Source organism: Serinus canaria, chromosome 2 (genome assembly GCF_022539315.1).
Source record: "Serinus canaria isolate serCan28SL12 chromosome 2, serCan2020, whole genome shotgun sequence".
Lineage (NCBI taxonomy): Eukaryota > Metazoa > Chordata > Aves > Passeriformes > Fringillidae > Serinus > Serinus canaria.
Genome location: NC_066315.1, coordinates 138,189,406 through 138,215,736, shown reverse-complemented (window position 1 = coordinate 138,215,736; position 26,331 = coordinate 138,189,406). Strand labels below are relative to the sequence as shown.

Below are 26,331 nucleotides of genomic sequence, written 5' to 3'. Positions count from 1 at the left end.
ATCCCTCTCTCTGTGACACATTTACTGTTTTTGTTATCACACATGGTGTCAAATTGCATCTCAATAACAATTTCAGTCAGCTGAACTACAAATGCAATGTACTTTTTAAGACTGTATGTAAAACTACATAGAGATGACTATATATTCTTGTGGCTGTGGTCAAGAATCTTGTAATCTATTGCTCCAGGTGCTTTAAAAAAAAAAGTTATAAAAAGCAGTGAAAGAAGTAGAAAGAAAGAAATGAATCAGCTGAATGCCTGTGTGAGACTATTTGAAATGCTTGAGGTAAATGTATTCAAATGGGATATATTGATTCTGTGATCATTTTTATTAGTGTTAGATTCTAAAACATTATATTTACCATAGATATCTGTGCCTTATATATGTTATGAGCCTTGGGAGAACAGGATGATAATAATTGTACTCAGTGACATTCCCCAGAATACAGAAGATGACAGATTCCTGGTTGTCCAAGAGCAGGAGGCATGCTGAAGTAGACATGCTTGCTATCTTAGGCAGTGCTCTTGTTTTCACTGCACACCTACGAGTGCTTTGTCAGGAGGTTGGTGTGGCTGAACAGGGAGCTTGGTGGAGCTCCAATATGAAAAGGTAATATAGAGGAGATGAAAGAAGGGACAGGCCACAGTGGAATAATTTAGAAGAATTACCTGAGTAATTCGGAGAAGAACTACCTGAGTTTGTAGGAGCAGTCTTGGGTGATACAAAGTCTAAATGCAGTTGACAATTACATGGGAAGCACAACACGAGCTTCCAGTGCTTTGTTAGTATGAAAAGGCTGAGGGAGGAATATATGGAACCATTGCTGAATGTAGGAGGTGATGACAGCAGGCCCTGATAAAATGGAGGCATTCTAAATTATTTGCTATCTCTACCACCAAACTATCCCATGCATCTGTGCTTAGGGAAAGGGTCCAAAGAGAACTACCAGCAGTGGATGAGTGTTTAGCTGGGGGTTACTTGAGAGATTTGACCAGAAAGCACCATGGGAGCAGACAGGTCACATCCAAGGTGCCAAAAACCCCAAGATTAGATGTGTCTGCAGGGCCACTCTATCACATCAGAAGAGTTATGGAGATCATGGAAGGTTCCTTCATTACTGGTAATAGGTAAATATTGTACCATTTCTTCAGGAAGGCCAAAGACAATCTGGGGAGCTCTAAACTGATCAGCATTGTTTTGGTCCCTGTGAAACTTCAAGGATTGGATCTCCTTGGAGCACATTTCTGGGCGTATGAAGGAGAAGGTGATCAAAAACAATCAACATGGATCTACCAAATGTCAGTCATGTCTGACTGCCTGATTGTATTTATGATTCTATGACTGGATTTGTGGATGAGGGGAGAGAAGTGAGAAATTTACCTCGAATTCAGCAAGGCTTTTGACATTGTCTCCAACAACATTCTTGTACCCCAGTTGGATGTTATGGTCTGTATAGCTAAAAATTCATTGAGTTGGCTCAGAGGAGAATGGTTAAGTGCATTGTTCTCTACTCAGACAACATTTTCCTGTTAACCTAGTTGTGGCTCTTCCCTGCAGCCACGGGAGCAACGCAGTCCCGGCTAGCAGCTCCCCAAGCTTGGCTGGAGGAAGCCACAAGATTTGCCACCCCCAGGTTCCCTTAGAGGACCCCAGGTGGTGGTGCCGTCTGTGGCGTGGGTGGCACAGGCGAGGAGGAGACCACGAGGAGTCCAAGGCAAAGGAAAAAGAGAGGACACTTGCGTGGCTGTCAAGGGAGGTTTATTTCGTAATGGTTGCAGTTGCAAGGGACAAATGAGACAGGCTGGGGAGGGAGCTGATACAGGGAGTGGGCGTGGAAGGGGGAGACTCAAAGTAACCAATAAGGATAGGGTAGGGGAGGAACGAACAACATATCTGAACCAATAAAGATCATACATGGGAGGGGAAAAGCCCCAGGGGCAAATCATACAGCACAGTAAGGGTGACTGACATGGAAAAATCTCGAACAAAAGGGGGGGGTTACAGTGAGTGGCAAGGGGAGTAGGTGGCACCACTGGGAGGGGAGAGGACTTATAAGGGCAGGGAGGGAGGAGGGACGGATCACTGGGTTTGATGGGCAGGCAAGTGGCGGGAAAGGAAAGTAACAGACAACCTGGGACAAACCATCATGAGGGGAGAACATGGGGGGAACTAAGGACCAAACCATTTTCGTAACACAAAACAACTAACACAAATAATAATAACAAATCTTTAAAAACACGATGCCACACCTAGTAGAGTGCCAGAGGGATCTAGAGACTGGAACAGTCCTGTTTAGCATCTTCACCAGGTGCTTCAAGGAGGTCATAAAATCCACTTTCCTCAGATTTGCAGATGATACCAAATTGGAAGCAACAGTGAATATGCTGTGGGTAGTGCTACCATACAGAAGAACCTAGGCAGGCTGGAGGAATGGGCCAAGAGGAACCTTATGAAATTCAGCAAGAACAAATGCAAAGTTCCTGTCACCTGGGAATGCTGAGCCCTTGCACCAATACATGCTGGGGGTGACTGGCTTTCCTGCAAGGGCTCTGGAGAGTCCTGGCAGACAGCACACAGCCTGTGCATCAGGAGTGTGCCCTGGCAGCAAAGAAGGTAATGGCACCCTGACTGTGCTGGAGAGAGCACAGCCAGGAGCTTGTGGGAAGGGATTATGCTCCTGCTCAGCACTTGTCAGACCACATCTAGGCACTGTGTCCTTTTGAGCCCCTCCAGGAAAGGCAGTGAGAAATTGAAGCCAAGTTTAGCTGAGGCTCCCCAGAATGGCTGGAGTCAGAGCCACATGTGTAGTAGATAGAGGAACTGGATTTATGCAGCCTGGAGAAGAGGTGGCTTCAGGTGAACCTGATAGCAGCCTGCCAGCACCTGTGAGGGTGTCTTCAAGAAGACAAAGCCAGGCTCTTCTCAGTGCTAAGTTAAGTGCATGGAGGACAATAAACAGCAAGCAGAAATTGAAACAAGAGCATTTGGCCTTTGGAGTGGAAAAAAAAACATATGAAGAAGTAATACTGGGGTTGGGTAAAATGGTTTAGGTGTCATACATTAACAGACCATAAATCGTGAATAGTCAGGCACCATTTCCTATGTTCCTGGCTCCATCCACCTCATGTATAAAAGATACTTTACCCACCACAGTGAATTTCCTTTGGCTAGCAGTGGAAACCTTTGATGTAGCCCAAATTCTTAATTATAGCAAGCATATTTTTTTCTGCAAAATGTGGCTATAATAGTTCAGGCTCAAGCCTGTGTCCACAAGGAATGGGGCAGGCACCTGCCTGCCAGGTTTCCTCAGTGGTGTGGGCTTTTTTATTTGGCCTGGCCTATGAGTTCAGCTGCTTGGCAGAATTTATTAAGTGGGACTAGTGCTGCAGGAATGGGCACAAGCACCTGCTCACACTTATGCCTGACTAGCTCAAACACTGGACACCTGCTGTGCTCCTCTGCTGTCCCTCTTCTCCAGTTGGCAAAGGAACTGCCATCCCAAGTCTGTTTGTTTCAGCTGGTGTAGCTCTGCCCAATGTTCCAATAATACAAAGTGGGTAAAAGGGTTGGTTTTGTTTATTTTTTTTCTATTTAAGAAAGGATGATGATGTTGTGGTGGTAGAGGATGAGGATGGAAGAACTGGGCAGTCCCAGCCTTTCCATTGAAGAACTCCAGCACAAGTTCCTCACTCACTTCATCACTCAGCCATGGAGCCAGAGGCTGAGATTGTCATTCCTTCCTGTACATGGAGCATGGTCCAGGATTACTCATAACTCATAGTCACCTAAAAATACCCTAAAGATTTAATTTAAACATGTATTTACTGATTTTTAATAGCTTGGAGAGCAGCTGGTCTAATCTAAGGCAGAGCTTCATCCTGCAGCAAAGTATTGCTCCACTCTCACCTTCTCCCAGCTCTGAGTTTTCTCCTAAAGAATGGAAAATCTGTGTCTATCTGTGATGGATGTAGCATTAAGGACACCTCTAAATTTTGTCAGCCAGTGATCTCAGTATGGCCACGAGGTTTCAGAATATGGACCTCCTGTAAGTCTGGTAAGCATGTTTTGGTGGCTCCTTGAGTCAGAAGTAAAGATAAAGTGTGGAGAAGTGATTGTGCCTGCCTGCAGGGATATTACTATACTACTTCTTCATGACTGGTAGGAACTGACTTGCTGTGAATGAGGCCAGCAGCCTTGGACTTGAACTTCTAAAAGGCATTTTTCCTCAAGAAGCTTTTTCTTGAATTAATCATTAATTATTTCTCATTACCCATTAATGCTTCTAAAACCAAAGTGTTTAGCTTAACAAGTTTATTACAATAGATCCTAAAAAAGTGTAATTCTGCCTAGTTTTGAGGAATATCAATTCCCAGAGAGGGAACAATTCAGGCTGAGTTACATCATGCAAAGTGAATTTGTTTGCCCAAATAGTCTCATAGCATAGAAGGGGAGCAACGAAAAGAAATGTGGTCCCACTTCTTTATTCACAGGTTTGAATAGTTTCCTGGAGGGTGTGTAGAACACAGATAATTTACTGCTGGTAGCAACAGGATGTGTTCTGGAGGAACAAGTGTCAGAGAAACCAGATTACAAGAGTGGTTCTGAGTCACAGAGTCAGACCTGTGTTGGTCAATGCTCAGGGGTGAACTTGGAGTCAAACAACCAGGCAAATGGTCCTGTTCAGGGTGAGGTTGAGGACATATAATTGTTTGGTTGCCTTTGCAGTGCTGTACTCAGCAGGAGAAGGGAGACTTGGAGCCAACCCTCCACATTAGTAGCTGATAGTATGTCCAGCTCTTTGTATACCCAGAGGAGGACTGTGTGCACCTGGTGCTCAGTGACCTGCAGGGAATGTTGCTGTGTGGTGCTGACCATCTAGCACTCTCCTTAGCTTCCACATAACTTTCCTTAATTTTTAGTGTTAGGTGGGAAGGAAAACCTACAGACTTGCATTGTAATGACCCTCAGATTTCTCTGGACATCTCCAGCTGTGAGGAAAGGCAAATAATGACTAAGCACTTGATATGTCTGAAGAAAAAAAGCTCTGTCAGTATTCACAAATATATGAAAATGTGATTCTTGTTGTCACTGTGACATGGAGATCTAAGTAGCCAGGCAGTGACAGCAGAGCCTTCATGTTCAGTGCTCATCATTTTTAGTGAGTCTGTCTGAACTGCATGACTAGGTTGTTCAACCACACCTGAATCTGGGTTCTTGAGGGATAAAACCTGTTCTGTAGCTTCTTCCTGTGTTACAAAGGCTTGGGTGATTTAACAATAAACATCAAACGTTACTGGCTTCTGAGTTAGGGAGTTAATATGTTCCTAGAATCACTTGTTAAACCAGCAATGCACATGGTATAGGTTATATAACATGTGCCTGTTTACAGCCTACAGGAATGGTGTTGCTTCTTTACACTCTTCTCTTTGTGCTAGACTTCTGTATGCTTATCACAGATTTTGGGGACTTCAGACACTAGAACTACTCCATCTGTTTTTAGGTTCCCTACAAGCTGTGTAGGCTTGCATGCCTATATACAATTAATTCCTCACATTTCAGGCCAGCCTGATGGATGATAGAGTTGAAAACAGGGATAAGCAAGATCTCTTCTGTGTAGGATCATAGAATGGTCTGGGTTGGATGGAACCTTAAAGGTTATCTAGTTCAAGCCCCCATACTGTGGGCAGGGCCTCTTTCCACTAGACCAGGTTGCTCAGTGCTCCATCCAGCCTGGCCTTGGACACTTCCAAGGGCACTCCCAATTTCTCTGGGCTCACCATCCTCACAGTATGGAATTTCTTTCTCATATCTAACCTAAATCTACTTTCCTTCAGTTAAACTCATTCCCACTTGTCCTGTCCCTACATGTCCTTGTAAAAGGTCTCTCTCCATCTTCCTTGTAGGCTCCCTTCAGCTACTGGAAGGCTGCAATTAGGTCACCCAAAGCCTTTTTTTTCCCAGGCTGAACAAAACCAAATCTCTCAGCCTTTCCTCACAGGAGAGGTGCTCCATCCTGCTAATCATCTGGGTGGCCTCCTCTAGATTTGCTCCAACAGGTCCAGAGCCTTTCTGTGCTGGGGACCCCAGAGATGGATGCAGCGCTGCAGGTGGGGCCTCACCAGAGCAAAGTGGAGGGGCAGAATCCCAGGGCTTTTGATGCAGCCCAGGACCCATTTGGCTCTCTGGCCTGTGAGTGCACATTGCCAGCTCATGTCCAGCCTCCCATCCACCAGCACCCCCAAGTCCTCCTGGGCAGGGCTGCTCTTGATCTGTTCATCCCTCACCTGACTGATTCCAGGGGTTGCCCCAACTCAAGTGCAGCACATTGCACTTGGTCTTGTTAAACCTCATAATGTTCCCATGGACCACTTCCCTCATGTCATCCAGATCCCTCTGAATGGCATTCCATCCTTCAGGTGTGTCAACTGCACCCCCCAGCTTGGTGCCATCTGCAGATGTGCTGAGGGTGCGCTTCATGCCTTTGTCTATGTCATTAATGAAGATATTAAATAGTGCTGGTCCCAATACAGATCCCTGAGGGATATCCATTGTCACTGATGTCCATTGGGACTCTGAGCCACTGACAAACACCCTCTGGACACAGCCATCCAACCATTTTTATATCCACCTTACAGTCCACCCATTGAATCCATTTCTCCAATTTAAAGAGAATGTTATTGTAGGGGACCATGTCAAAGGCTTAACAGAAGACCAGATAAATGCCTATCAGGCTATATAATTGCACAGCCAAATTAAGGAGAGTTTATTAACTTCTAAGTTTGAAGTTGGTCCTGCTTTGCATGCAAGATTTAACCAAATGACCTCCAGAGATACCTTCTACCTTTGTTAGAAATTATGATTCTAACAAAAGAAGGATTTTTTTCAAGAGATACTTAAAACCTTTACTTTGAGTTCTGAAGTCCTAAGGGAAATTACTGGGACTCCCTATGCAAGTCAGAGATTAATGAAGGTCATGCTCTTTCCATCTGTGGACTTCTCAAACCACATCAGTACTTCATATACCAATGATCTTACTATTTCTGGAACTGGTGAAATTATATTCACTTCTGCATGCTCTAAATTTACCCCTAAATTACACATAGAAATGCCAACCCTAAAATGCATGTAGAAATGAAATAAAAATTCACAGCTGGCTGGATGCCCCCTGCAGATCTGTGCTGACTTTATGGTCACTGATGACTAAACAGTAGCCCAGTGATGTGAAGGCTGGGTTGAACCCTGTCCCTGGTTTCCTATCCCTGATTTACTCTTCCTACCATAAATGAATGAGGATGGGTTATTGTATGTACAGCAGGTGCCAGACACATTCTCTGGCACTTTTATTTTCTCTTCTTGAGGAATTCACAGACGAAGTAGATGGTGACTTGGCACTCAGAGTCGTTCCACTCTCCTGTGCTGAGCATTTCCACACAGTCCTCGTGACCAGCTGGATCATGAGGCTCCCCTTGCTTCCAGTTACTGTAGTTCTGCAGTGGGCTGTTGTCTGCATACACAAACTGTCCTTCTCTTTCCATGTCATTCAGCCCAATGAAGGCTCGGAACAGGCCACTGCTGGAGATGTAGTCAGCAATCAAGGCATTGGTTGCCTCATCTTTAGGCATGGCCAGTGATCCTCCTCTGTCCCTGCAGTGGATCAAGGCTTCTCTGTAATTCTTCTCTTCTTTCACAATGTAATAGAATTTCTCATCTGTCTCCCTGATACCTGCTATAACTTTGAAGAAGAAAAATGGCTTAATGGCATGTCAACAGATGCTGAAGGTTATTCTATTCCAATATGACAATAAGATGATTTTTACATTAGAATTAATATGAGGGAAGGAGGAAAAGTATCCCACCACTGTATTTATGATGAATGATGATGACATGATCAGAGATTGATGTGACTAATGGGATTGTCAAGCTCTTAGCACACATTAGGACAAGAACTACTCAGTCCTGATTGGCATGTCTCCTGTGACACTTCAGTTTCATTTCCTGGATGTCTAGTACTAATCAACTTAAGGCATGCTCAATTGTCAAATGTCAATGTCGTATTCTGGATCACCCTTTTGCTTTGTATGTTCTTGAATACAGATTGTGAAAGAGTGCCTAGGGGTAGAAACACAGTGGAATAAATAGCTTTTCAGGCCCTTTCCATGTAGAGACGAATGAATGTGACTGCTAAGATAAGACATTTTAGATACAGCCTGATATTTAGAGCTGCTGTAGCACTGTGGCATTAACTTGGAAGAAAATTGTGGTTGTTGGGCAGCTTTAAAAGGTAGACTCTCAGCCAGTGAGTTTATAGCCTAGTGAATTAAGCAGGGCCAAGGAGCATGCCTGGGTTGTTGGAAATTGATTGTCTCTGCTAATGGATTGCTGGAGTGGTCCTGAGTAGAGTTTGGCCTTGGAAAATTAACACTCTCCCAAATACTTCAGGAGTTACCCCAGGCACAGCTTAGAATTTAGTAGAGGGACATTCTTTGATGATACATCATTCAGTTTTGTAGTATTTTTAAAATAGATGGGTGTTGTTCTGTGCTGGATGGCCACAGTGACAAAGACAAGTCTCCAAGTCAATTAATTAGTGATACAACCCTAGTCCTGGAAGCAGTGGTAGAGCTGTCTCAAAATCACTTTTATGCCAGGAAACTCCCTTCCTTTTAGTGGGGCACTTTGCACTGCCCACCCAACAGCACTGTCTGCAAATGTACATTCTTATAACCCATAGCCTCAAGTGTTGGTCCCTTGTTGCAGGAAAGTTGTGCATCACTGAGGGGAGCACTAGGAGTACTGAATCTGCAGCCTTCCCAGGCAGCAGAAAGAGCAAGAGGTTCTTGTTGCCCTTCCTGCCTCTCTGGAGCAGACTGGCACAAGCTTCTGCCTTACATTGCCTGACTGGCCATCAAACCTGAGCAGAATGACAGTGCAGAGATGGTTAGCAAATCGTTCCTTGTGCTTTTCATGATGTATTCTCTTGTGCTGTTGATAACTTCAGTATTTTTTGCTTTAGTCATCTGGTCCTTTTATCCTTATAGATGTAAGATTGTCTCTCCTTTTAGGTTTTCAGAGTGCCTGTAACAGAGGACCCTCTCTCTGGGTCATCTGTGGACACTTCCATGGATCAACAGTGGTTGAAGAATAGCAATGATATCTGTTATTGGAGGCAAACAAATCCCCTCAAATACATAAGGATCCTTACCATTCTTCACAAACTTGATGGATGTGTTAAGACGAGCAACATTGATATTCAGCTGTCCGACAAATCTGCGGTATCTCCCACAGTCACAGACTGTGCCTGATGCAATACAAAGGGTAGAGGATTTACCTATTTAGAAGCATTTGGGGGGGTGTGTGTGTGCATAGAGAGTCACCTGTAACCCACTTCCAAAGCTTCTGAAGACTGGGGCTCCACTTATGGAGGGCCAGTCTCACCTAGCCCCACTGGCTACATTTCTGTTCATGTTTAATGTTTTGGCACTGTACACTCCCTTGCTAACTGGCTTAAGCAGGTTAATACCAACCCAAATAATCAATAGCTTTCAAGCCTTGAAGTCTCAGTTAATAATTTTCTTTTTTTTTTTTTTTTTAGCTGGAATTCGGCTTGCTAGAGGTTTTGTTTGTTCTTTTTGTTTTTCTCAGAAAGAAAAGAAGTTCCTGATGGTTTCCCATTAAGCACCAAATGGTAATTTTATATGCAATGTCTTAAAAATAAACACTAGTATATGTTCAAGGTGGGTAACCATTCAAGGTTACTAGGTTTCTAATTCATCTGAGTCAAATTCTCCTCCTGTAAGCAAATACATTGCATTAATTTGACAACAGATTATATTTCTATCTAATATCACTTAGTTTTTCATCCCCATGCTCCTATTAGGAAACTGTTAAGGGGCTTAATTCCTTTGAAACTAAGAAACTTTTCTTTAGTGTCCACTTTAAATACATTCTGCTGGCCTGTGTGTTAGTTTTTATGATACCTAATATTACCCATGAATTTGGGTGTCTTCATATTTTGTGTATGCTGGTATATTCATAGGAATCAGTCATGTCCCTACACTATCCTTTATTTTTTTCAACAAAACATTTTCAGTCTCTTCCTTACATTTCATCTATTCTCCTTGGGCATTTCAATGTATTTTCCTTGGGCCTCAAAATTTCATGGAATTCCATATAAACCAACCCTGAAATCAAAGATCCAGCAGATTTGACCATTCTGCACAGAAGGATGTATAGCATACCTGCTTTTCCTTTTTTTCCTGAAACCCCTGGTAAGCCTTTGGCTCCTTTGTCACCTGAATAAAGAGGAAAATATATTCTCAGATCTCAGACAGTGCATGTGTCAGGGAAGCATATTCAAAAACCCTTTTAATAACATATTAACAGTGTGCTTTTGATAGGAAGCTCTGATGGACTGTACTGGAAGACATGCCAAGTTAAACAAACCACAATTAATTCTGGTGCATGGAAATGTGAACCCTTTAATAGCTAACTCACTGATAACACAGGCATCTTGTGAGCTGCTGGCTCCTGGTACCACTTACTTTAAATATAAACTGCAAAATGATCCTGAGAGGCTGAAAGCACTTAAGAAATCTTGAAAAGGTGAGAGCTGGGTTCTCTAGGGGCTGCAGGACAGAGCCCTTCCCCAGGTTCAGCAGTTCCCTGGTGAGATGAAGCAGCAGATGTGCTCTAAGCCCCTGAATTAATGAGTGCAAGAGATTGTGTGTGGGGGCAGCAGTTGGCACCTGCATGGAGGGAGGTCATTAAGGAGCAGCATTTCAGTTCAGTTTATGGAAATGTGATTTATTTGCAAACTCTCCAACTCTCATCCAACTCTCTATTGTAAATTATAAGAATGATAGAAATACTTCTCCAAATGCTCTGCTGCTATATAACTGGAGGTGACCTGTTCTTTAAAAAACCTCAGTTGTTATTTGGGTCAGGAACAACTGGACTTTATCTGAAATTCATGTCAGCTCTTTTATGAATAAAACCTTCAGAGGTCAAAACATACTAATACTTGCTTTGCCTTATTGATGGCCGTGTTCTTATATACTTTTTACTTTATATGGTAGTGTTTTTTTAAAGAATGTAGATGTTGGCTGTCATTTTAATTAGCAGCACACCCACTGAACACTTGCAAGCTGGAATTTCAGGCTTGCTTCATTAAGAACTCCAATGTTTAGTCATAGATTTAAACAGTGACCTTTGCTTCCACAAATAAAGAAAATGAGAAACAACTGTAAGGGGACAATAAATGGTGCATTCAGATTTTAAAAGAACTTGATTTAAAGGCTCAGAACATTGGTTTACTTTCAGATAAAGAAAAGCAACTTGTGAGATTCTTCATTTTTGTTTCCTTTGGGGATTGAAGACGTTTTAGGAGATAACTCTCTGAGTTTTCAGTTTTCTAGGTACTTCTGAAAATCCCTCAGGTCAAAATATTTTCTTCTTGCCTGATACTGAGGCTGGCTGGAGGCCATGAAAGGTTTGTTAAAAACAGTGCTTTGAGAAGCTCTCCAGAGAGACTGTTCCACCCACTCAACAGTATATCCAAGTTGATTTGCTGGTTTGAGACCCCAGAGTTCTCCTGGCAATGGTGGTGTCCCTGATCAGCTTTCAAGGCAGACCTCCTTGTGGCAGAAGCAATATTCCTTCTTAAGTAGCTCTTTAGGAATATCAGAAAGGAATGCCTGAGCTTCTTCTCGAGACAAATAGAGCACAATTTCAGGAAATCATTGTCCAGACAGATTTGGAGTCTACCTTGATTTGGAAGTAGTTGCCATCCCTGCTTATGTGAGCACCTTCTTAAAATTCCTGAATTCATTCCTTACCAGGACAGGGATGTCCTGTGCATTGCTTGCTCACATGACCCACAGCAGTGCAGGTGACAAGGTGTGGCATCTTCAGCAGCAGTAGGACATTGACTTAGGCCTTCAGCATCCAAACCAAAGGTACACATTTGTCTCTTAGAGTCTTCAGAGGATTTACTTCACAGGAACTGGATTTCTCCCATTCTCTTTTACCACAGAATCGTAGAATAGTTTGGGGTGGAACTGACCTTTTAAGGTCATCTAGTCCAACCCCCATGCAATGATCAGAAGCACCTTCAACTAGATCCATCAAAGAGTATTGATGTCTTAACTCATAAAAGAAATCATTTTAGCCAAATTAGTTGGATATATTACATGAAGAAAATAAAACTAGGGTATTTCAGTTCACTTTCATCACCAATCTTTATGCATAACTTTATTTGGAGAGCATTGGTCATACCATTATTTAATATTGCTCCATATCTGGAACTCTCATAAAGCACATATTTACCTTGAAGGGAAAAACCCCAAGAAAATGCCCAGATCGGAGCTTACCCTTTCCACCAATTGGACCAATTTTACCAAGCATTCCCTGGTCACCAATATCACCTGTGGGTCCTTTGTTTCCTAAGAGAAGAAATGAAGAGGAAATGAGTATGAGTGGTTGCTGTAATTTCTTTTCTGGGGCACTGTTTAGGTCTCTACTGCTGCTGTTTTTCCTGAGTGTGGCCAATCTGCCTGTGTGGCAAAGTGAAGTGAGCACAGCCCTGAGGATTTTTGGAAGAGTACAGCCAGGTCTCTGCTCCTGTAGGGTACGACAGTGGGACATGGCATAGAACCTTAATAAAATGGCCTCTTCAAACATCATATTGTCTTAGAGAAAATGGAAACTAAAACTGCTAGTGATTTACTTCACAGTCAAACCAGGCTGACACCTTTTATTTTTCTCCACCCTAGGCAAAACACTTTACTAAGTCCTTGTGGCTTTGCTGGGAGTGCTTGTCAAAGAAGGACTGCAAGTAGGGAGCTACTAATTTTGCTCTATGTGTTTTCCCAGTCTTCAGAGCACAAAATAACAGGTGTCCTTTTTAATTGATTAATAAATAGTGTAAGTTGTGAGATAGCTGTCTAATGATGACAGGCCAATCTAGGGAATCTCAGTTTGCAAAAGGACTTTTAACATCAATAAGATGCTTTGTAAATGGTTGATTCCCTAAATTCCTTGTATCTTACCTGATGTTCATTTTAAGATAAGAAGTGAAATCGTAAGAATGCATTTAAAAAATGAAGAAGTTTTTTATTATAACAATAATAACAGAGGGATTTTAAAATTTCAATAAAATTAAAAACTTTCCTGATTAGTCTTAAGCCACAGCCAAGGAAGGAAGATCTTGGAAATGCATTGTCATTAAACTCTAAAGATAAATTAAGCTTTTAAATTAGAGTATGCAAACAAGGCTGACATGGTCACATCTCGTGCCTCCAAATGATATGCCCAGGTCACACTGTGGATGTGGAACCTATTTAATTGAGCCAAGTCCTGAAGCATCTGCATGTCCTTGTTCTCAGCTTGGATGCTGTTTGATCAGAGGAACTTTTTATTTGTGTGTGTATGGCTTTGTTTGCTTTGTCTGCAGAATACAGACAACTGAAACCAAATTTTGTTGAGCACCCTGACATATTGCTAGGCAATAATGCTCAAAATTCAATTTCAACTAAAGGCTAATTTCAGTAAGAGTAATCTTTCTGATTCAGTATATGATCTAGGTTTTCTGAATCACACTCATGACAGCCATATATATTTGTCTTAAGTATCAATGGGAATTGAAGCAAGCTAAGTATTGTTCTGTTTGCCAATTAATGTTTGACAGGATTGTGAAATCCACTGGTGAAACAGAAATGAAAAGCATTAAACACCCATCATATGCATTAGTACAGTTGTGTATAAGGATATTCATATGTCAGCAATAGCCAACAAGCCATTATAAATACCTTTTGGTCCTTTTGGTCCAACCTTTCCTTGTTTGCCTACTTCTCCTCTGTCTCCCTTTTCACCTTCATCCCCTTCCAAAAAAACGGAAAATAAAACATCATGGTACATTTCTCTCAGTGCAGTAAGTACAGCTAAACACATTCAGAAAACAAAGTTCATGGGGTTTTTTTCCCCTACTGATTTCTTTTTATTTCACATTGAAGGCACAGCAGCCATGGGATAAATTTTCAGAAAAGAGATGAGGAATCTGACCATCATTAGGAAAAGCTAAAAACTCTCCCTTTCAGAGAGGCTGTTACAACTTGAAAATTATACAAGAGCAATTCCTACTCCTACACTTTAAGCATTATTAGCTATAAAGCAGATAAATAAACCAATCTTTTGGTATTGGGAAACTTGAACACACAGGGGCAAACTGCCAAGGGAGGCAACAGGTGTTTATTAATTGTTCCTAGTGATTCCATTCCTAGTGACTCTGTTCAGGGCATGCAGATGCCTTCGGAATGAGAGGAATGTAAATATGTTGAAATAGATCTTGACATAGACCTTGGCACTTAATATGACACAATTCTTGCCTTCAATTTTTGACAGATGGCATTTGTATGTTGATACAAGAAACTTGTTTTGCAATTACTCCAATGTTTTATTTTGAAAGGTCATACACAGAGTATCTGTAAGAGGCAAAATCATTTCATTTATTATGGTAGTGCAGAGATTTCTCTAAATGAGCTTGAGATCCTATTACACAGGTTCCTGTGTAGTTCTGTACAGGCACTTTCACTGTTGGAAGACAGTCTCTCACTGTGCAGCATATTGGGTAAAGGTGCAAGGCAGCAGTTAGAAAGAAATGTTGTTTCCTTCTGTAAGTAACATACAAGGTTGCTTTGCATGGAAGGCAGGAAGAAAGGAAGAAAGGAAAGAAAGAAAGACTAAAGATGATTTTATCATCTCCTTAGTTTGCAGCCAGATCATAAGAGGAAGATTTCTTTTTCTCCCCACAGCAGAGGTGGGGAGGAGACCCAGAACTCGCCTGCAGAAAAGGGCCATCACTGACCAGGCAGCCTTCCAGAGCCTCTCCCATTGTTCCCTGCCCTTGTTGGCAATGAGCCTTGCTGTGCAGTGGGAAGCAGTGCCACAGCCTCTTGGCTCAGCCAGGATCTCACATGGTAGTGGCAGCCAGTTGTGCCTGTGCCTGCTGCCCAGAAGGGGAGAGGGAAGGGAGGGAAGGGAGTCTATGGAGAGCCAAGGGAGGGAAGTGTGTCTGGATGTCAGCCAGAGAGGTGAAGACAGAACAGCAGTATGTGACAAGACCAATAACCTGTCTCACCAAGGGTGGTGCCTGGAGCCCCAGCAGAAAGTGTGCAGGGAGCTGAAGTGTACTGGGGGTGACTGTGACCCAGGCAGCCACTTCCAGCCTCTCCCAGCATCAGTTTCAGGGCTTACCTGAGCCAAGCACTGCATCCCCTCCTCTCATGAAGAGCCACTGGTGATTCTTCCCTCCACCAATTAACCTTGTGCCCTTTAAACCCATTTATACCTTTGGCCCTTATAGTAAATAACCTGTGGCAAATAGCTCAATGATTTTTTTAATGTGCTGGGGAGAAAATACCTTCCCATGGTTGCTTTAAGACTGATCATTACACTGGTCTCATTTTTTTCTGAAAAATGCTGCCTACTCATTCCTGATTTGCCTTCTACTTCTGTAGTCAGAGGTAGCATGTCATGGGCTGTCCTGTAGAGTGATAGCAGATGAGAAATGTTGCACATTAATTGCAGCACATAAAATTTAGTTTTAGCTGTCTGGCACCTTTCCCTTCCAGTTACATGGACTGAGCTGAGCCTGTCCCTTTATGCTGAAGAAATCCTTCCATGCTGGGACTCTCTTGTGTTGGTCAGGATGCCCTTTGGGGGGAAGGTCAGTGGGCCAAGCTGAGGAAGATAAAGGGCTGAACTTCAGTTCACTTTAAAGGCAGAAGGGATGGACAAGGAGGAAACAATGAGCCAGTGTGTGCTGGCTCACTCAGGCTCTTTTGTTTTTAAGACCAGCTTCCACAGGTAGGAAGTAGGAAAAGTCTAAAAGCAGTCAGCAATATAAATTTGAAACATCTCTCTTTTCACTAGGTCTTAAAAATACTGTAGAAGCTAGTGTATATTTCTAAAAGCCAAGCTCCTTAAATATTCAGCTGAAGCTGTGGGTCTGAGCTGGGAGCTGATGAAAGGATGCCTGCTTTTACTGGGTTCCAGTCCTACCAAGAAGGACTTGGGGGTGCTGGTGGATGGGAGGCTGGACATAAGCCAGCAATGTGCACTCACAGGCCAGAAAGTCAAACCTGTTCTGGACTCCATCAAAAGCAGAGTGGGCAGCAGGTCGAGGAGGTGATTCTGCCCCTTCCCTCTGCTCTGCTGAGACCCCACCTGCAGAGCTGCATCCCCCTCTGGGGTCCTCGACAGAAAAAGGACATGGACCTGTTGGAGCAAGTCCAGAGGAAGCCACCAAATTGATAAGAGGGATGGAGCACCTCTCCTATGAGGAAAAGCTGAGAGATTTGGTTTTGTTCAGCCTGGGAAAAAAAAAGGCTTTGGGGTGACCTAATTGCAGCCTTCCAGTACCTGAAGGGAGCCTACAAGAAGGATGGACAAGGACATGTAGTGACAGGACAAGGGGGAATGAGTTTAACTGAAGGAGAGTAGATTTAGGTTAGATATGAGAAAGAAATTCCATACTGTGAGGATGGTGATCCCAGAGGAGTTGCAGATGCCCCATCCCTGGAAGTGTTCAAGGCAAGGCAGAATGGGGCTCTGAGCAAGCAGGTCCAGTGGAAAGGTGTTCATGGCAGGGGGATTGGAACTAGATGATTTTTAAGGTTCCTTCCAACCCAGACCATTCTATGATTTTATGATTCTACTGACCATCCAACAGCAGAGCTTGAGAATGCATGGTTTAATTTTGCTGTTGACTTCAATGCTAAGAAGAGGAAATTGTTCTTTCCAAATCCATGTGTGAAACCCCTGTGAAAGTGCAAAAGTCACTTTAAAGTAGCTGAGAAATTCAGAAAAGTTCCCAGAGGCTGATAAAGGGCTTGTGAAAGGACAGTTTGGGAGCAGGTTAAGAGCTGATCTCATAATCATCTGCAAACCCACCAAGGGGGAAACATGTGTGATAATAGAAGGGAGGCAGTGCATGATCCAAAGACTGGAAAGGCTGGATGAATCTTGACTAGAAATGCAACATGGCAATATTTCACAAATGGACTGTGTTCTGTGACAAGGAAGGGAGATGGGGGAGGCTTTTCATGTCCAGCCTTTCCCTGTGAAATGAACATATTTGTGTAAAATATGCTGTAATTCTGGGTCTGGCATAGAAGCTGCTGAGGGAGGTTCCTTGGCCTGTGGAAAACAAAGCATATTCCTGCTGACCTTCCAAGCCAGGGCTTGTCATCCTGGCAGTCCTCCTCACCTTTCTCAGACCAGCCAGTTCCATTCTCTGCAGGCTGCTCTACAAAGTTAAAAGCTATGGAAGTACTGCAGAAGGAAGATCTCTGTGCAAGATCCTTCCCTCCTTCCCTCCTTCCCTCCTTCCCTCCTTCCCTCCTTCCCTCCTTCCTTCCTTCCTTCCTTCCTTCCTTCCTTCCTTCCTTCCTTCCTTCCTTCCTTCCTTCCTTCCTTCCTTCCTTCCTTCCTTCCTTCCTTCCTTCCTTCCTTCCTTCCTTCCTTCCTTCCTTCCTTCCTTCCTTCCTTCCTTCCTTCCTTCCTTCCTTCCTTCCTTCCTTCCTTCCTTCCTTCCTTCCGCCACTTCCTTCCGCCCCTTCCTTCCGCCCCTTCCTTCCGCCCCTTCCTTCCGCCCCTTCCTTCCGCCCCTTCCTTCCGCCCCTTCCTTCCTTCCTTCCTGTGAAACAGCTAATCCTAAAAATAGAACCCAGGAAAGAAAGTCGTTATACAAGTGGAGAAGCTGTGATCACTTTCTAAAAATGTTTTATTCCTGTCTCAGTTTCAACATTTTGAGCCACTGAAAGATCCAGTGACTTTTCCTGATGGACTTTGGAACAACATTTTCACACCTGGGGCTGCTGAAGTTGAAGCTACTTTGTCCTGTATGGACCATCAGCCTGAGAGCTGAGAGTGAGAGGAGTGAAAGATGTGGCAAGGTTTGTTCTGGGGGTTTCCAGAGGTCAGGGAGTGCCTTAACTTTTATCAACACCTTATGTGATCCAAATTTTTGCTTAAGACCTCTAAAAGCCTAAGGGAGAGGGACATAAGTTCCATCACCTGTTTCATCTTGGTGTAAAGAAGCCTGCCACACTCTGTCTTACTTTTCATATCCAGGAAAATGGGAAGAGCAATAATTTGTCTGTCTATAAGAGAGGGTAATCCTGCTTTTCCCCTCACCTGTCATCTGAGAATATGTAGGCCATTACAAAACAAGGGTAGAAACAAACAGTGTTAGTTAGTGATACCATTTTGTTGTTAATTTAAGACTAGATTAAGCCCAGTACCTGCTGATATTGCACGTGCTGTGACCTCCTTGAGCTGCTGTGTGCTGTGATCTCAAATTTTGGCACGAAAGGTGAATTCTTGGGTCGTGCTTCCCTCTTGTGGTGTTGCCATGATTTGCAACCAGGGAGGGGAGACAGAGAGGTTGGCCGACTGTTTTGGAGAGGGGTTGAGTTGGCTTTATTTCTAGTTTACCATAAGTATCCCTCCCTTTCCTCTGAGACTTCATGTGGAGTAGCCATGCCACTACATTAGCCACCTTTTTCTTCTTTTTTTTTTTAATCTTCCAGGAAAAAATATCCTGTCCTGTTAGTACTCTGGACTGGGTTTTTGAGTTCTGTAGTACTGTGCTTTGTGCAACACAAATTTTCTGATCTCTGACCTCATATGCTTGTTATCTATACCTAGAGGCTAACCTCTCCTTCGTGCTGCTTTGCACTCGGGGCAGTGTCGGGGTAAATTTAACCTAATTAGCAGATTGTCACTTTAAAACTGTGGTCACAGAGCTGTCAGATATTACACTGCACTGGCATTTGAAACATGGGTGAAGAAGCACTTGGAGTGATTAACTGAAGTAAGACTATTTCTCAGCCTTGTTAGTATTTCCTCAAGTTGATTGGTTTCTTGTGTGTCACAGATATGAAATACCAGATTGCTAAAAGAAACACCTGAAGCAGTAAAATACTAGACCCTTCCAGCTTGGGACTGTGCAAGGCAGAAGAGCCAAAACCATAAGAAATAAGTAAATTTTGCAGCCATTAGATAATTTTAATTGTAATTGAGAGGGAACCACAGACCTTCTGTAAACAAGTTCAGGAAAATGCTGAAGGTCCAATTACCAGCAGGATTTTTAGGCAGTTGAAAGGGGCTCTGTCTTTTTTGGAGTTTGACTAAAAAACACTAAATAACTAAATGTTGAGAGGTTACCTTTGGTAAAAGTTTAATTAGTAAGAATTTACCGACCTTTAAATGACTTATATTTCCCTGATGAATCTTTTGTAGGGAATTTCTCTGGTTTGTATTCATGAACTTAGGATGTATTCAAGTTCATAGATCTTGTTCACAGTTAGTGCCTCTCCAAGTCTGGTAATCAAGGGCTGACCATGGCTCTTGGAGAACCTAGGTGTAATTCCTGGGGGTTTCAGAGCCCATGTTTATCTGCATCAGGCTGAGAGCATGTCTGCAGGCTGAGAGGAGACTCTGCACTGGGGTTATGCATGAGTACCTCCCAGCACATTTGGAGCTGTGCTGAGAGGCTCCCTGGGACCACTCTGTCAGCTGTGCTGGTGTGCCATGGCCCCAGGTAAGCTAAATACTACAGAAATGTTAATGCTCTCTCATCCTCCCTTTGGCAGGTGTGTCTCCCTCCAGAATCCAGGACATGCCCACCCCTTCAAAATATAGAAACATCACTTATGCTGGGCTACAGCACAGTTGTCCTTCTACACCAGATACTCTAAATAGAAAAAATCTCAGTGCCAGCCAAAGACTCTTTAAAAAGCCCTGGGACTAATGACTAATTTAACATGAGGGGGGAAGGATGAGAATCTTTCTTTTAATCTTGATGAGAATACCACATGATGGAATTCTCAAGCAAGGCAAGCAGCTTTGCACTGCTTGCCTTAGATGCATTTATCATTCCTAGGCACAGCCAATGCCCTACCACAAAGGCTTTGTTACACGTGTGACACAGTTCTGCTGAGCTCCAGGTTTCATATCTTAGTCCCACCTCCAGGTGGAACTTTGTGGGTGGCAGACGGACCCTCCCCATGCCCAGAGACTGAACATGAGGAGTACAGGTGATTTCTGTCTCTCTTTATCCAAACTAAAAGGATAAGGAGATGAGCATAATTCTGAAGCCTTGAGAACCCTACAGGAGCGACTGAATGCCTGCCCTCCTGGAAGAGCCTGACAGGGTTAGCTGTGTAGCTTGGGACACGGAGTGACCCTGAGCAGGAAGAACCTTCGCAGCACTTGGGCATGCACAATATCTGCCGAGAGGTTTTGTCACTAGAGGGAGTCACAGACTTTAAGAAATAAGCAAACACAGCCCTGTTTGTATTTCCAATGTGTGAGCGCGTCACAGTTACGTCAATGGAAAGACTCAAAATTTCCTCTGATTTCACTTTCAGTGCCTTTTAGATCCTAAGCAAATTTCCCATCACAGTGTGCATTCTTGCTTTCATGCTGCATTTGGCCAGTGAGGACAGGATTTCTTGACATCAGCTGCCTCTCTGACGTGATGTTCCCTTTCCTGTCCTTCCTCCTCCCCTTAGTTCCCAGCACTGCCCTGTATGCCTCCCTTCCCTCTGCCTAATGCTGAGCACTCTTTCCCCCTATTTTGAAGGAATTCATCTCCCTGAACAGAGGAATATCAATAAGGCAGATACACATTTTTAGTGAGTGAGCTGAAGCAGCTCAGTGAAGAGCCATGTTTGGCCAGAGCCCCGTGCTGGCAATGCTGGGATGGTGGTCTCAGTCCCTAGATGGGCCATTCCAGTAAGAGTTGGATTCAGTGATCCTTGTGGGTCCCTTCCAACTCAGAATATTCTGTGAGTCTGTGAAATAGCTGAGCCAGCACAAGGTGAAGTGGGGACCACGTGGTCAGAGTGGAAGAACAAGAAGATGTTTGGCCTCCCTTTTTTGTCAGAAAACCTGAGAGTTGAGTAGTATGTTCAGCTGTAGTGTGAAACTGCACCCGTGGTCACCTTCCCAGGTGTCCTGCAGGAACATGCAGGGCTCTTACTTTTGCACCATTCTTACACAGATTATCTTTCTTCACCCAGGTTCAAATTAGACAATACAAGCCCTTCCCTTGTAAAATAAAGAGAATCTTAAAGAAAAAAAAAAAAAAAAAGAATTCTCTGATTGCTTTTCTACTTATAAATTTGACTTAATTAGAAATATCCTCCTCTCATATTGCATTGCACGAGGCATAGCCAAGCCTTCAGTAGGCTCAGTGAACCTCTGCTGACTTGTATTATTTGAAAGTGTGGATCTTTGTGCATGAATGGAATATACATTATTTCTTTAATAACACAGAAATTATTTCAATCATTCTTGATTCCCCTTTTACTTGGTCTGCATTATTTGATTTTCCCAGCCTCTTGTGCAGCCATTCTGACATGATCTCAGAGACCCCTGAATTATGGTGGCTTCAGTGAGGAATCAGACTGCCATTGGTGAGAAATACAGACCCTCTATCTCTTGAATTTAGGTATTTAAGTCCCCTGAGCTTTGTAGTTCAGGCTGATAATTTCCAGAAATTTACTGTGTGCTAAAATGAGGAATTCTAGAAGCCACGAAAAACAGAATTATGTGTTGAAATTAAAGGACTCTTCAGATCAAAAATGAGGCACTAAGAGGGAAATTTAGTTATAGATTTGAACAGCTATAGGATGTGGTAAGGCATTTTATATTTTTGGAAGGCAACGTGGATAGCAGCATATCTGGTTTCTGAAAGAGTTTGAGATTTTCCAGGAGTGGAACTGCGTAAGCACAATTAAAGCTGAGAGATGGACAGCTATACTGGTGACCACAGTAAATGCTATTTTGAGGAACCAGCCAATGTCACAGAGTTTATAAGCATCATTTGTCAGAAATAATGATAAAGAAAGATTTTACATCTAAACTGCTATGGGAAACTCCCGGTGCTCTTCAAATTTCACCTTATTCCAGTTTCTCAACCTGGATCTGATTCAAGACTTTCAAAGTTCTTGTGACTGGATTTCAAAGAAAATGAGCTGGGATCAGGGACAGATAGCAAGAGCCAGTCTTCTGAAGTGCTGAGAGCCCATGAATCAATGTGAAAACAGCTTCTGCAGTGCCAGCCCCTGCTCACATATTTAATGGGAGTTCAGAAGTCAGTTTTGGGTTGTCCTCTGCTTGTTTCTACCCTCATGTTGTTGCTTATTGATTTGCTCACAGCAGGTCAATTCCTGTCTCATCTGTGTCAACAGCCCACTTAAAACTTCTTTTGCAGGTCAGAGCTTGCAGTCTCCAGGGGAGACCAGGCTGGAAGAAAGGACAGAGCTGGGACACCCCTCGAAGGCAGAGTCCAGGGGAGCAGAGCCTGATCCTCCTGATGCTGCCAGGGCCACAACAGCTGGTGCCTTTGCTCTCACTGTGTTAGCTGCTGCCTCCCCACAGTCCCAGACCCTTTCTCAGCAGCAGCAACAGCCAGCCTGCTTTGCTTGCAGGCTTGGAAAATTCATTGTTTCATTTATGCTTCATTTCTTGGTTCTCTTTGGACTCAAGAAGTCAAAGAAGAACAAAGCATGGTCATTATTGCCTCAGTTACCCTGCTGTGAATCAATGTTAGCTGATGTAAGATGAAAGTTTTCAGTTTCTGTGCCACAACAGCCTAGCTAGGACCAAGTTGTTCCTAACATCTTGGGTCAAACATCAAAAATCACTAGTTATGAACACTGAAAATCTCTACCTTTTTCTTTTCTTTTTTTTTTTAATACTTTTTTTGTTTTGGTTTGGTTTGGTTTTGGTGGAGGGGCAGTGGATAAGAAGGGCAGGGGTGTTCCTAGGGTTTCTTAATAAGAATCCTAGAAAGTGCCTCACACATTTCTGTTCTTTACTGCCATATGAGCCAGCTGGCTGTGTACCTCAAATCTTTTTTCAGGAAGGCAGTACAAGACAGCCATTGCAGTGGGCTCTTTTTATTGAAAATAATCCCCTTTTTTTGAGAAGAGACCTGAGTGTTGCCTAGAAAAGGAAATGGAGAAGAGTGCAACTTTTGCCTCCTTCTTCTTTTTATTTTTCTCCTTTTCTGGAGTGCCCATTTGGCAAATTTCTTTGCATAATTCTTGGCAAACAGGCTTCAGGTTTCATTTGCTTGCCCCAGTGAGGGGAACCAGCAGCTGGGGGGGACAGGAGCCCCTGGTGGGCACCGTGTGAGCCCCCAGAGGTGGGGCTGGAACCCGCGGGGTTCACTGCACCACGCACCAGGGCTTGGACACACTGCTGTCCTTGCAGCACAACTGCAAACCTGACAGGACATCCCCTGCATTCCTTCTCTTCCTGGGAGTCTGCAGTCTTCCAGAGTGCTTCCTAGCTTTTACTGTTGTACACAGTGGCCTCTGCTTCTGCCTCATGCTTTCTGGGAGTTGGTGGGGCTGTCGCAGGTGATTTGAAGACTTTTCTGGTAATCAGCCTGCAATTACTCTTTCTTTTTTCATCCTACTTCTCATGTCATACTTCTCTTGTGACATCTCAGGTGTGAGCATAGCAAAGAGATGTTTTTGAAAGGGAAGAATGCACAAAGTAACTTGGGCAAGTTACATGTGGATTGTGTAAGTGGCCGATCTTCACAACCCTTCTTGAACAGGTGATTTTCAGGGTGAGCATGTGAAGAGATTGCTCTGTAGCAACTGTGAATGCCTAGAGGACTGAGTCATGCAGCCTCCAACAGTGCAGGCAATAAAGAGTTATCAATTCCGAATTCTCCAGACCCCCCACTTCTCCCTCAGTGTTCTCCTCTTCCCTGTACTGTGTGATGGAAACAGCTGCATCTATCTCAGCTGATGGACCAGGGTCTATTGCACTTGGAGCACACAGATTGGATCTAGCCTGTAGGACAATTTACACCTTGCACTGGGATAGGCGAGGTGGGGCAGTGTAGGAAGTCTTACAGCTATTGAATACCTTTTAATTCCTTGCATTTCTGGTTGCTTTGTTCCATTAGACACTTCCATGTTCTCATGGAAGAAGGAAGTTTCCACAACAGGAATCTAACCTGTGGTGGTAAAAACAGCTGGTCAAAGTAGTGTTGAGATCAGCACCTCTGTCTTCTGGGAGCACCACCATGTTTTACCATAGCTGAGATGCTGAGCAAGTGGAGGTGAGGGGGTAAAACTTGTTCAGGATGAGTCAAAACCCATTTTTAAGAGAACAATCAACAAAGAGATATAGCACAGAGAAAAAAAACTACAGCAGCCAAAGCCAGAGGCTTGTCTGTTATCAAGCTTAGAGTTTAAACAGCAAAGTTCTGCCTATGGCTGTGGTCATAACCTTGGGGACATGTGCTCTGAGTCATTGACATTAGATGGATGAAGGAAAACTGACAGCAGGACAGACTTACTTCTGGCACACTAGGTAAGCATTTTTCATGCTTGCCTACAAGGGATGCCTGAGAAGTAACAGGGTAGTTCATACACTCAGCCTGCTTTGTCTTTAATTGCCCAGATGACTGGAAGCTAGAACAACCAGTGCCATTAAGGGCTACTTGTAACTGTCCTGGATGAGCTGAGCTCTGGTAGGAACTGAAATTAATCCTATAGGATCATATCATGGTCTCCAAAATGTATTTGATGACCTGCAGTGCATATGAGCTAGTAATTTGGAGGTGATTTACACTCAATACTCCTTCTTCCAATCCTGGATCTTGGGGATGGTGATCTAAAGTAGTAGATTGAGCTGTGCCAATAAACTGCTGGTCTCATGTTTTGATGTCAGCCAGGAAGAATAGGATTGGTAATGACTAAATCCTGATTTTCTCAGTACTGCACTTACAAAGAATAATAATATCTACCCTTCAAATGCTCCCTGTACAAGGTAGACCACAGAAGCCAACTGGAGTCCCAGCTACTCTGTGTTGGCACGAGACACCCTCATTAGCCTTGTGACTTGTTAAACACAATTCTGTCAAACTTTGTTCTCCAGCCTGCCATTACTTAGATACTAACTAAACCAATACCCACTAGCTCCCTTGGGGATCATTACATCTCTCTGCATTTATGCTGTGGCAGCAAAAGTTTAAGCTTGGATTGTAATCATAAAGAAATTAATTTCCTGATTAAAAATGGTCCTTTAAGCAACATGCATTTGAATAATCCATCATAAAAACAAATGAGTCTGTATCAGTGCTCTTGACTTGATAATATTTTTTCTGCTTTAAATTTAAATCAGCTGCATTTTTTCCCTCTCAGTCTGTAGCCTATAGAAAAATAAAATTAATTACTAAAAAGAAAGCAATAGTTTGAAACTGCAATAGCCATGGCGTGGAATATATATTTTAGATCTGTCACTGCAAGATAGATTTGTATGTCATGGACCTAATAAGATACCCTTCAGGCAATTCCACTGACGTTAGTTGTCTTACAGAAAAAGTAAGTTAATGCAGAAAATTTAGTTTCTGATATTGGCAAAGTATTTTGAAGATAAAAGACCTGTACATGCCAGATTTAATCTAGTTATTGTCGAAATCTCTAGCAAAGATCCTGTTTAATTCAACAAGAGCTACTGGATCAGGTCTGATGAATGTAGCAGAGATGTATTTACGAATAAACATTTGAAAATAATGGCAGTTTGGTGATTTTAAATTTTGCATATCTCTCCCTATCTGTAGATGCAAAGCAGACCATTAAAAGTTCACAATAGGTGCCTACTTTAAACAACTCCCTCAGTTTGTATCTCTTAGCTGTTTTCATTGTGTGATGAGCACCAGAAATGACACAATGAAGGTTTGTGTAGCCGAGGAAAGATGCAAAAAACACCTCTAACTTATATGAAAATACATGGCACTGTTCCTGAAACTAAAGAAATGAAAATTTAAATCTCCTTGCTTCTTCATTTTCCCCCATTACAGTTACAGTTTACTAGATGTTTGTACAGTTTGCAATATTTCACATCTTTCATGCCCAGCCCATGCCACAAGCCCTCCAAGTCTCCACTGATAAAAAATCAGCCTTTATCAGTACTGGTCTCAGCATTAGCAACCTGATAACTCCTCACCTTTTGGTCCAGGTAAAATTGTGTGTGTTGAGCAGACATCTGTTGTAGGTCGATTATCAACATCAAAACCAAAAATCTGAACTTGCAAGATAAAAAACACTACAAGGGTCCCATACGTCGTTAGCTGCTGTTCTTTCTTGCTGCTCATCCTTGCAGTTTCTCAGGAAATGCCTTTCGTTGTTACAGTCTTAAGAAATGCAGCTGACTCAAAAATAAATGCTTCACTAGCTGGAGCAGTGGAAAGCTTGGGAGCTACATGCAAGAACAGCTAAATAAAGTGAAGAAAGGAGT

At 43.0% G+C, this 26,331-nt stretch overlaps 1 protein-coding gene and 1 long non-coding RNA gene across 5 annotated transcripts in view; one reads left to right on the top strand and one right to left on the bottom strand.

Annotated features, from left to right (window-relative positions):
* LOC115485585 (uncharacterized) overlaps positions 1 to 26,331 on the top strand; it is a 36,899-nt gene that overhangs the window by 2,507 nt on the left and 8,061 nt on the right. The window contains exon 3 of one of the 2 annotated variants that reach the window (XR_007776816.1): positions 9,063 to 9,180. The exons of the other annotated variant lie outside the window; for it this stretch is intronic. This is a non-coding gene — a long non-coding RNA (uncharacterized LOC115485585). Of the gene's footprint in view, positions 1 to 9,062; positions 9,181 to 26,331 lie in introns of those variants that run through there. 2 annotated transcript variants of the gene reach the window in all.
* Positions 1,742 to 26,331, bottom strand: COLEC10 (collectin subfamily member 10). Of its 3 annotated transcripts, XM_009087767.4 has the most exons (6): positions 26,041 to 26,331; positions 13,806 to 13,877; positions 12,369 to 12,440; positions 10,239 to 10,292; positions 9,203 to 9,298; positions 1,742 to 7,732 (listed from the first exon to the last, which is right to left on the bottom strand). In XM_009087767.4, exons 1-6 carry the CDS (start codon positions 26,186 to 26,188, stop codon positions 7,341 to 7,343), a joined length of 834 nt encoding a protein of 277 aa, XP_009086015.1. In that variant the 5' UTR covers positions 26,189 to 26,331; the 3' UTR covers positions 1,742 to 7,340. The 3 variants fall into 3 exon arrangements, with proteins under 3 accessions (XP_009086015.1, XP_030097489.1, XP_030097483.1); XM_030241629.2 differs by lacking the exon at positions 9,203 to 9,298; XM_030241623.2 differs by lacking the exon at positions 13,806 to 13,877.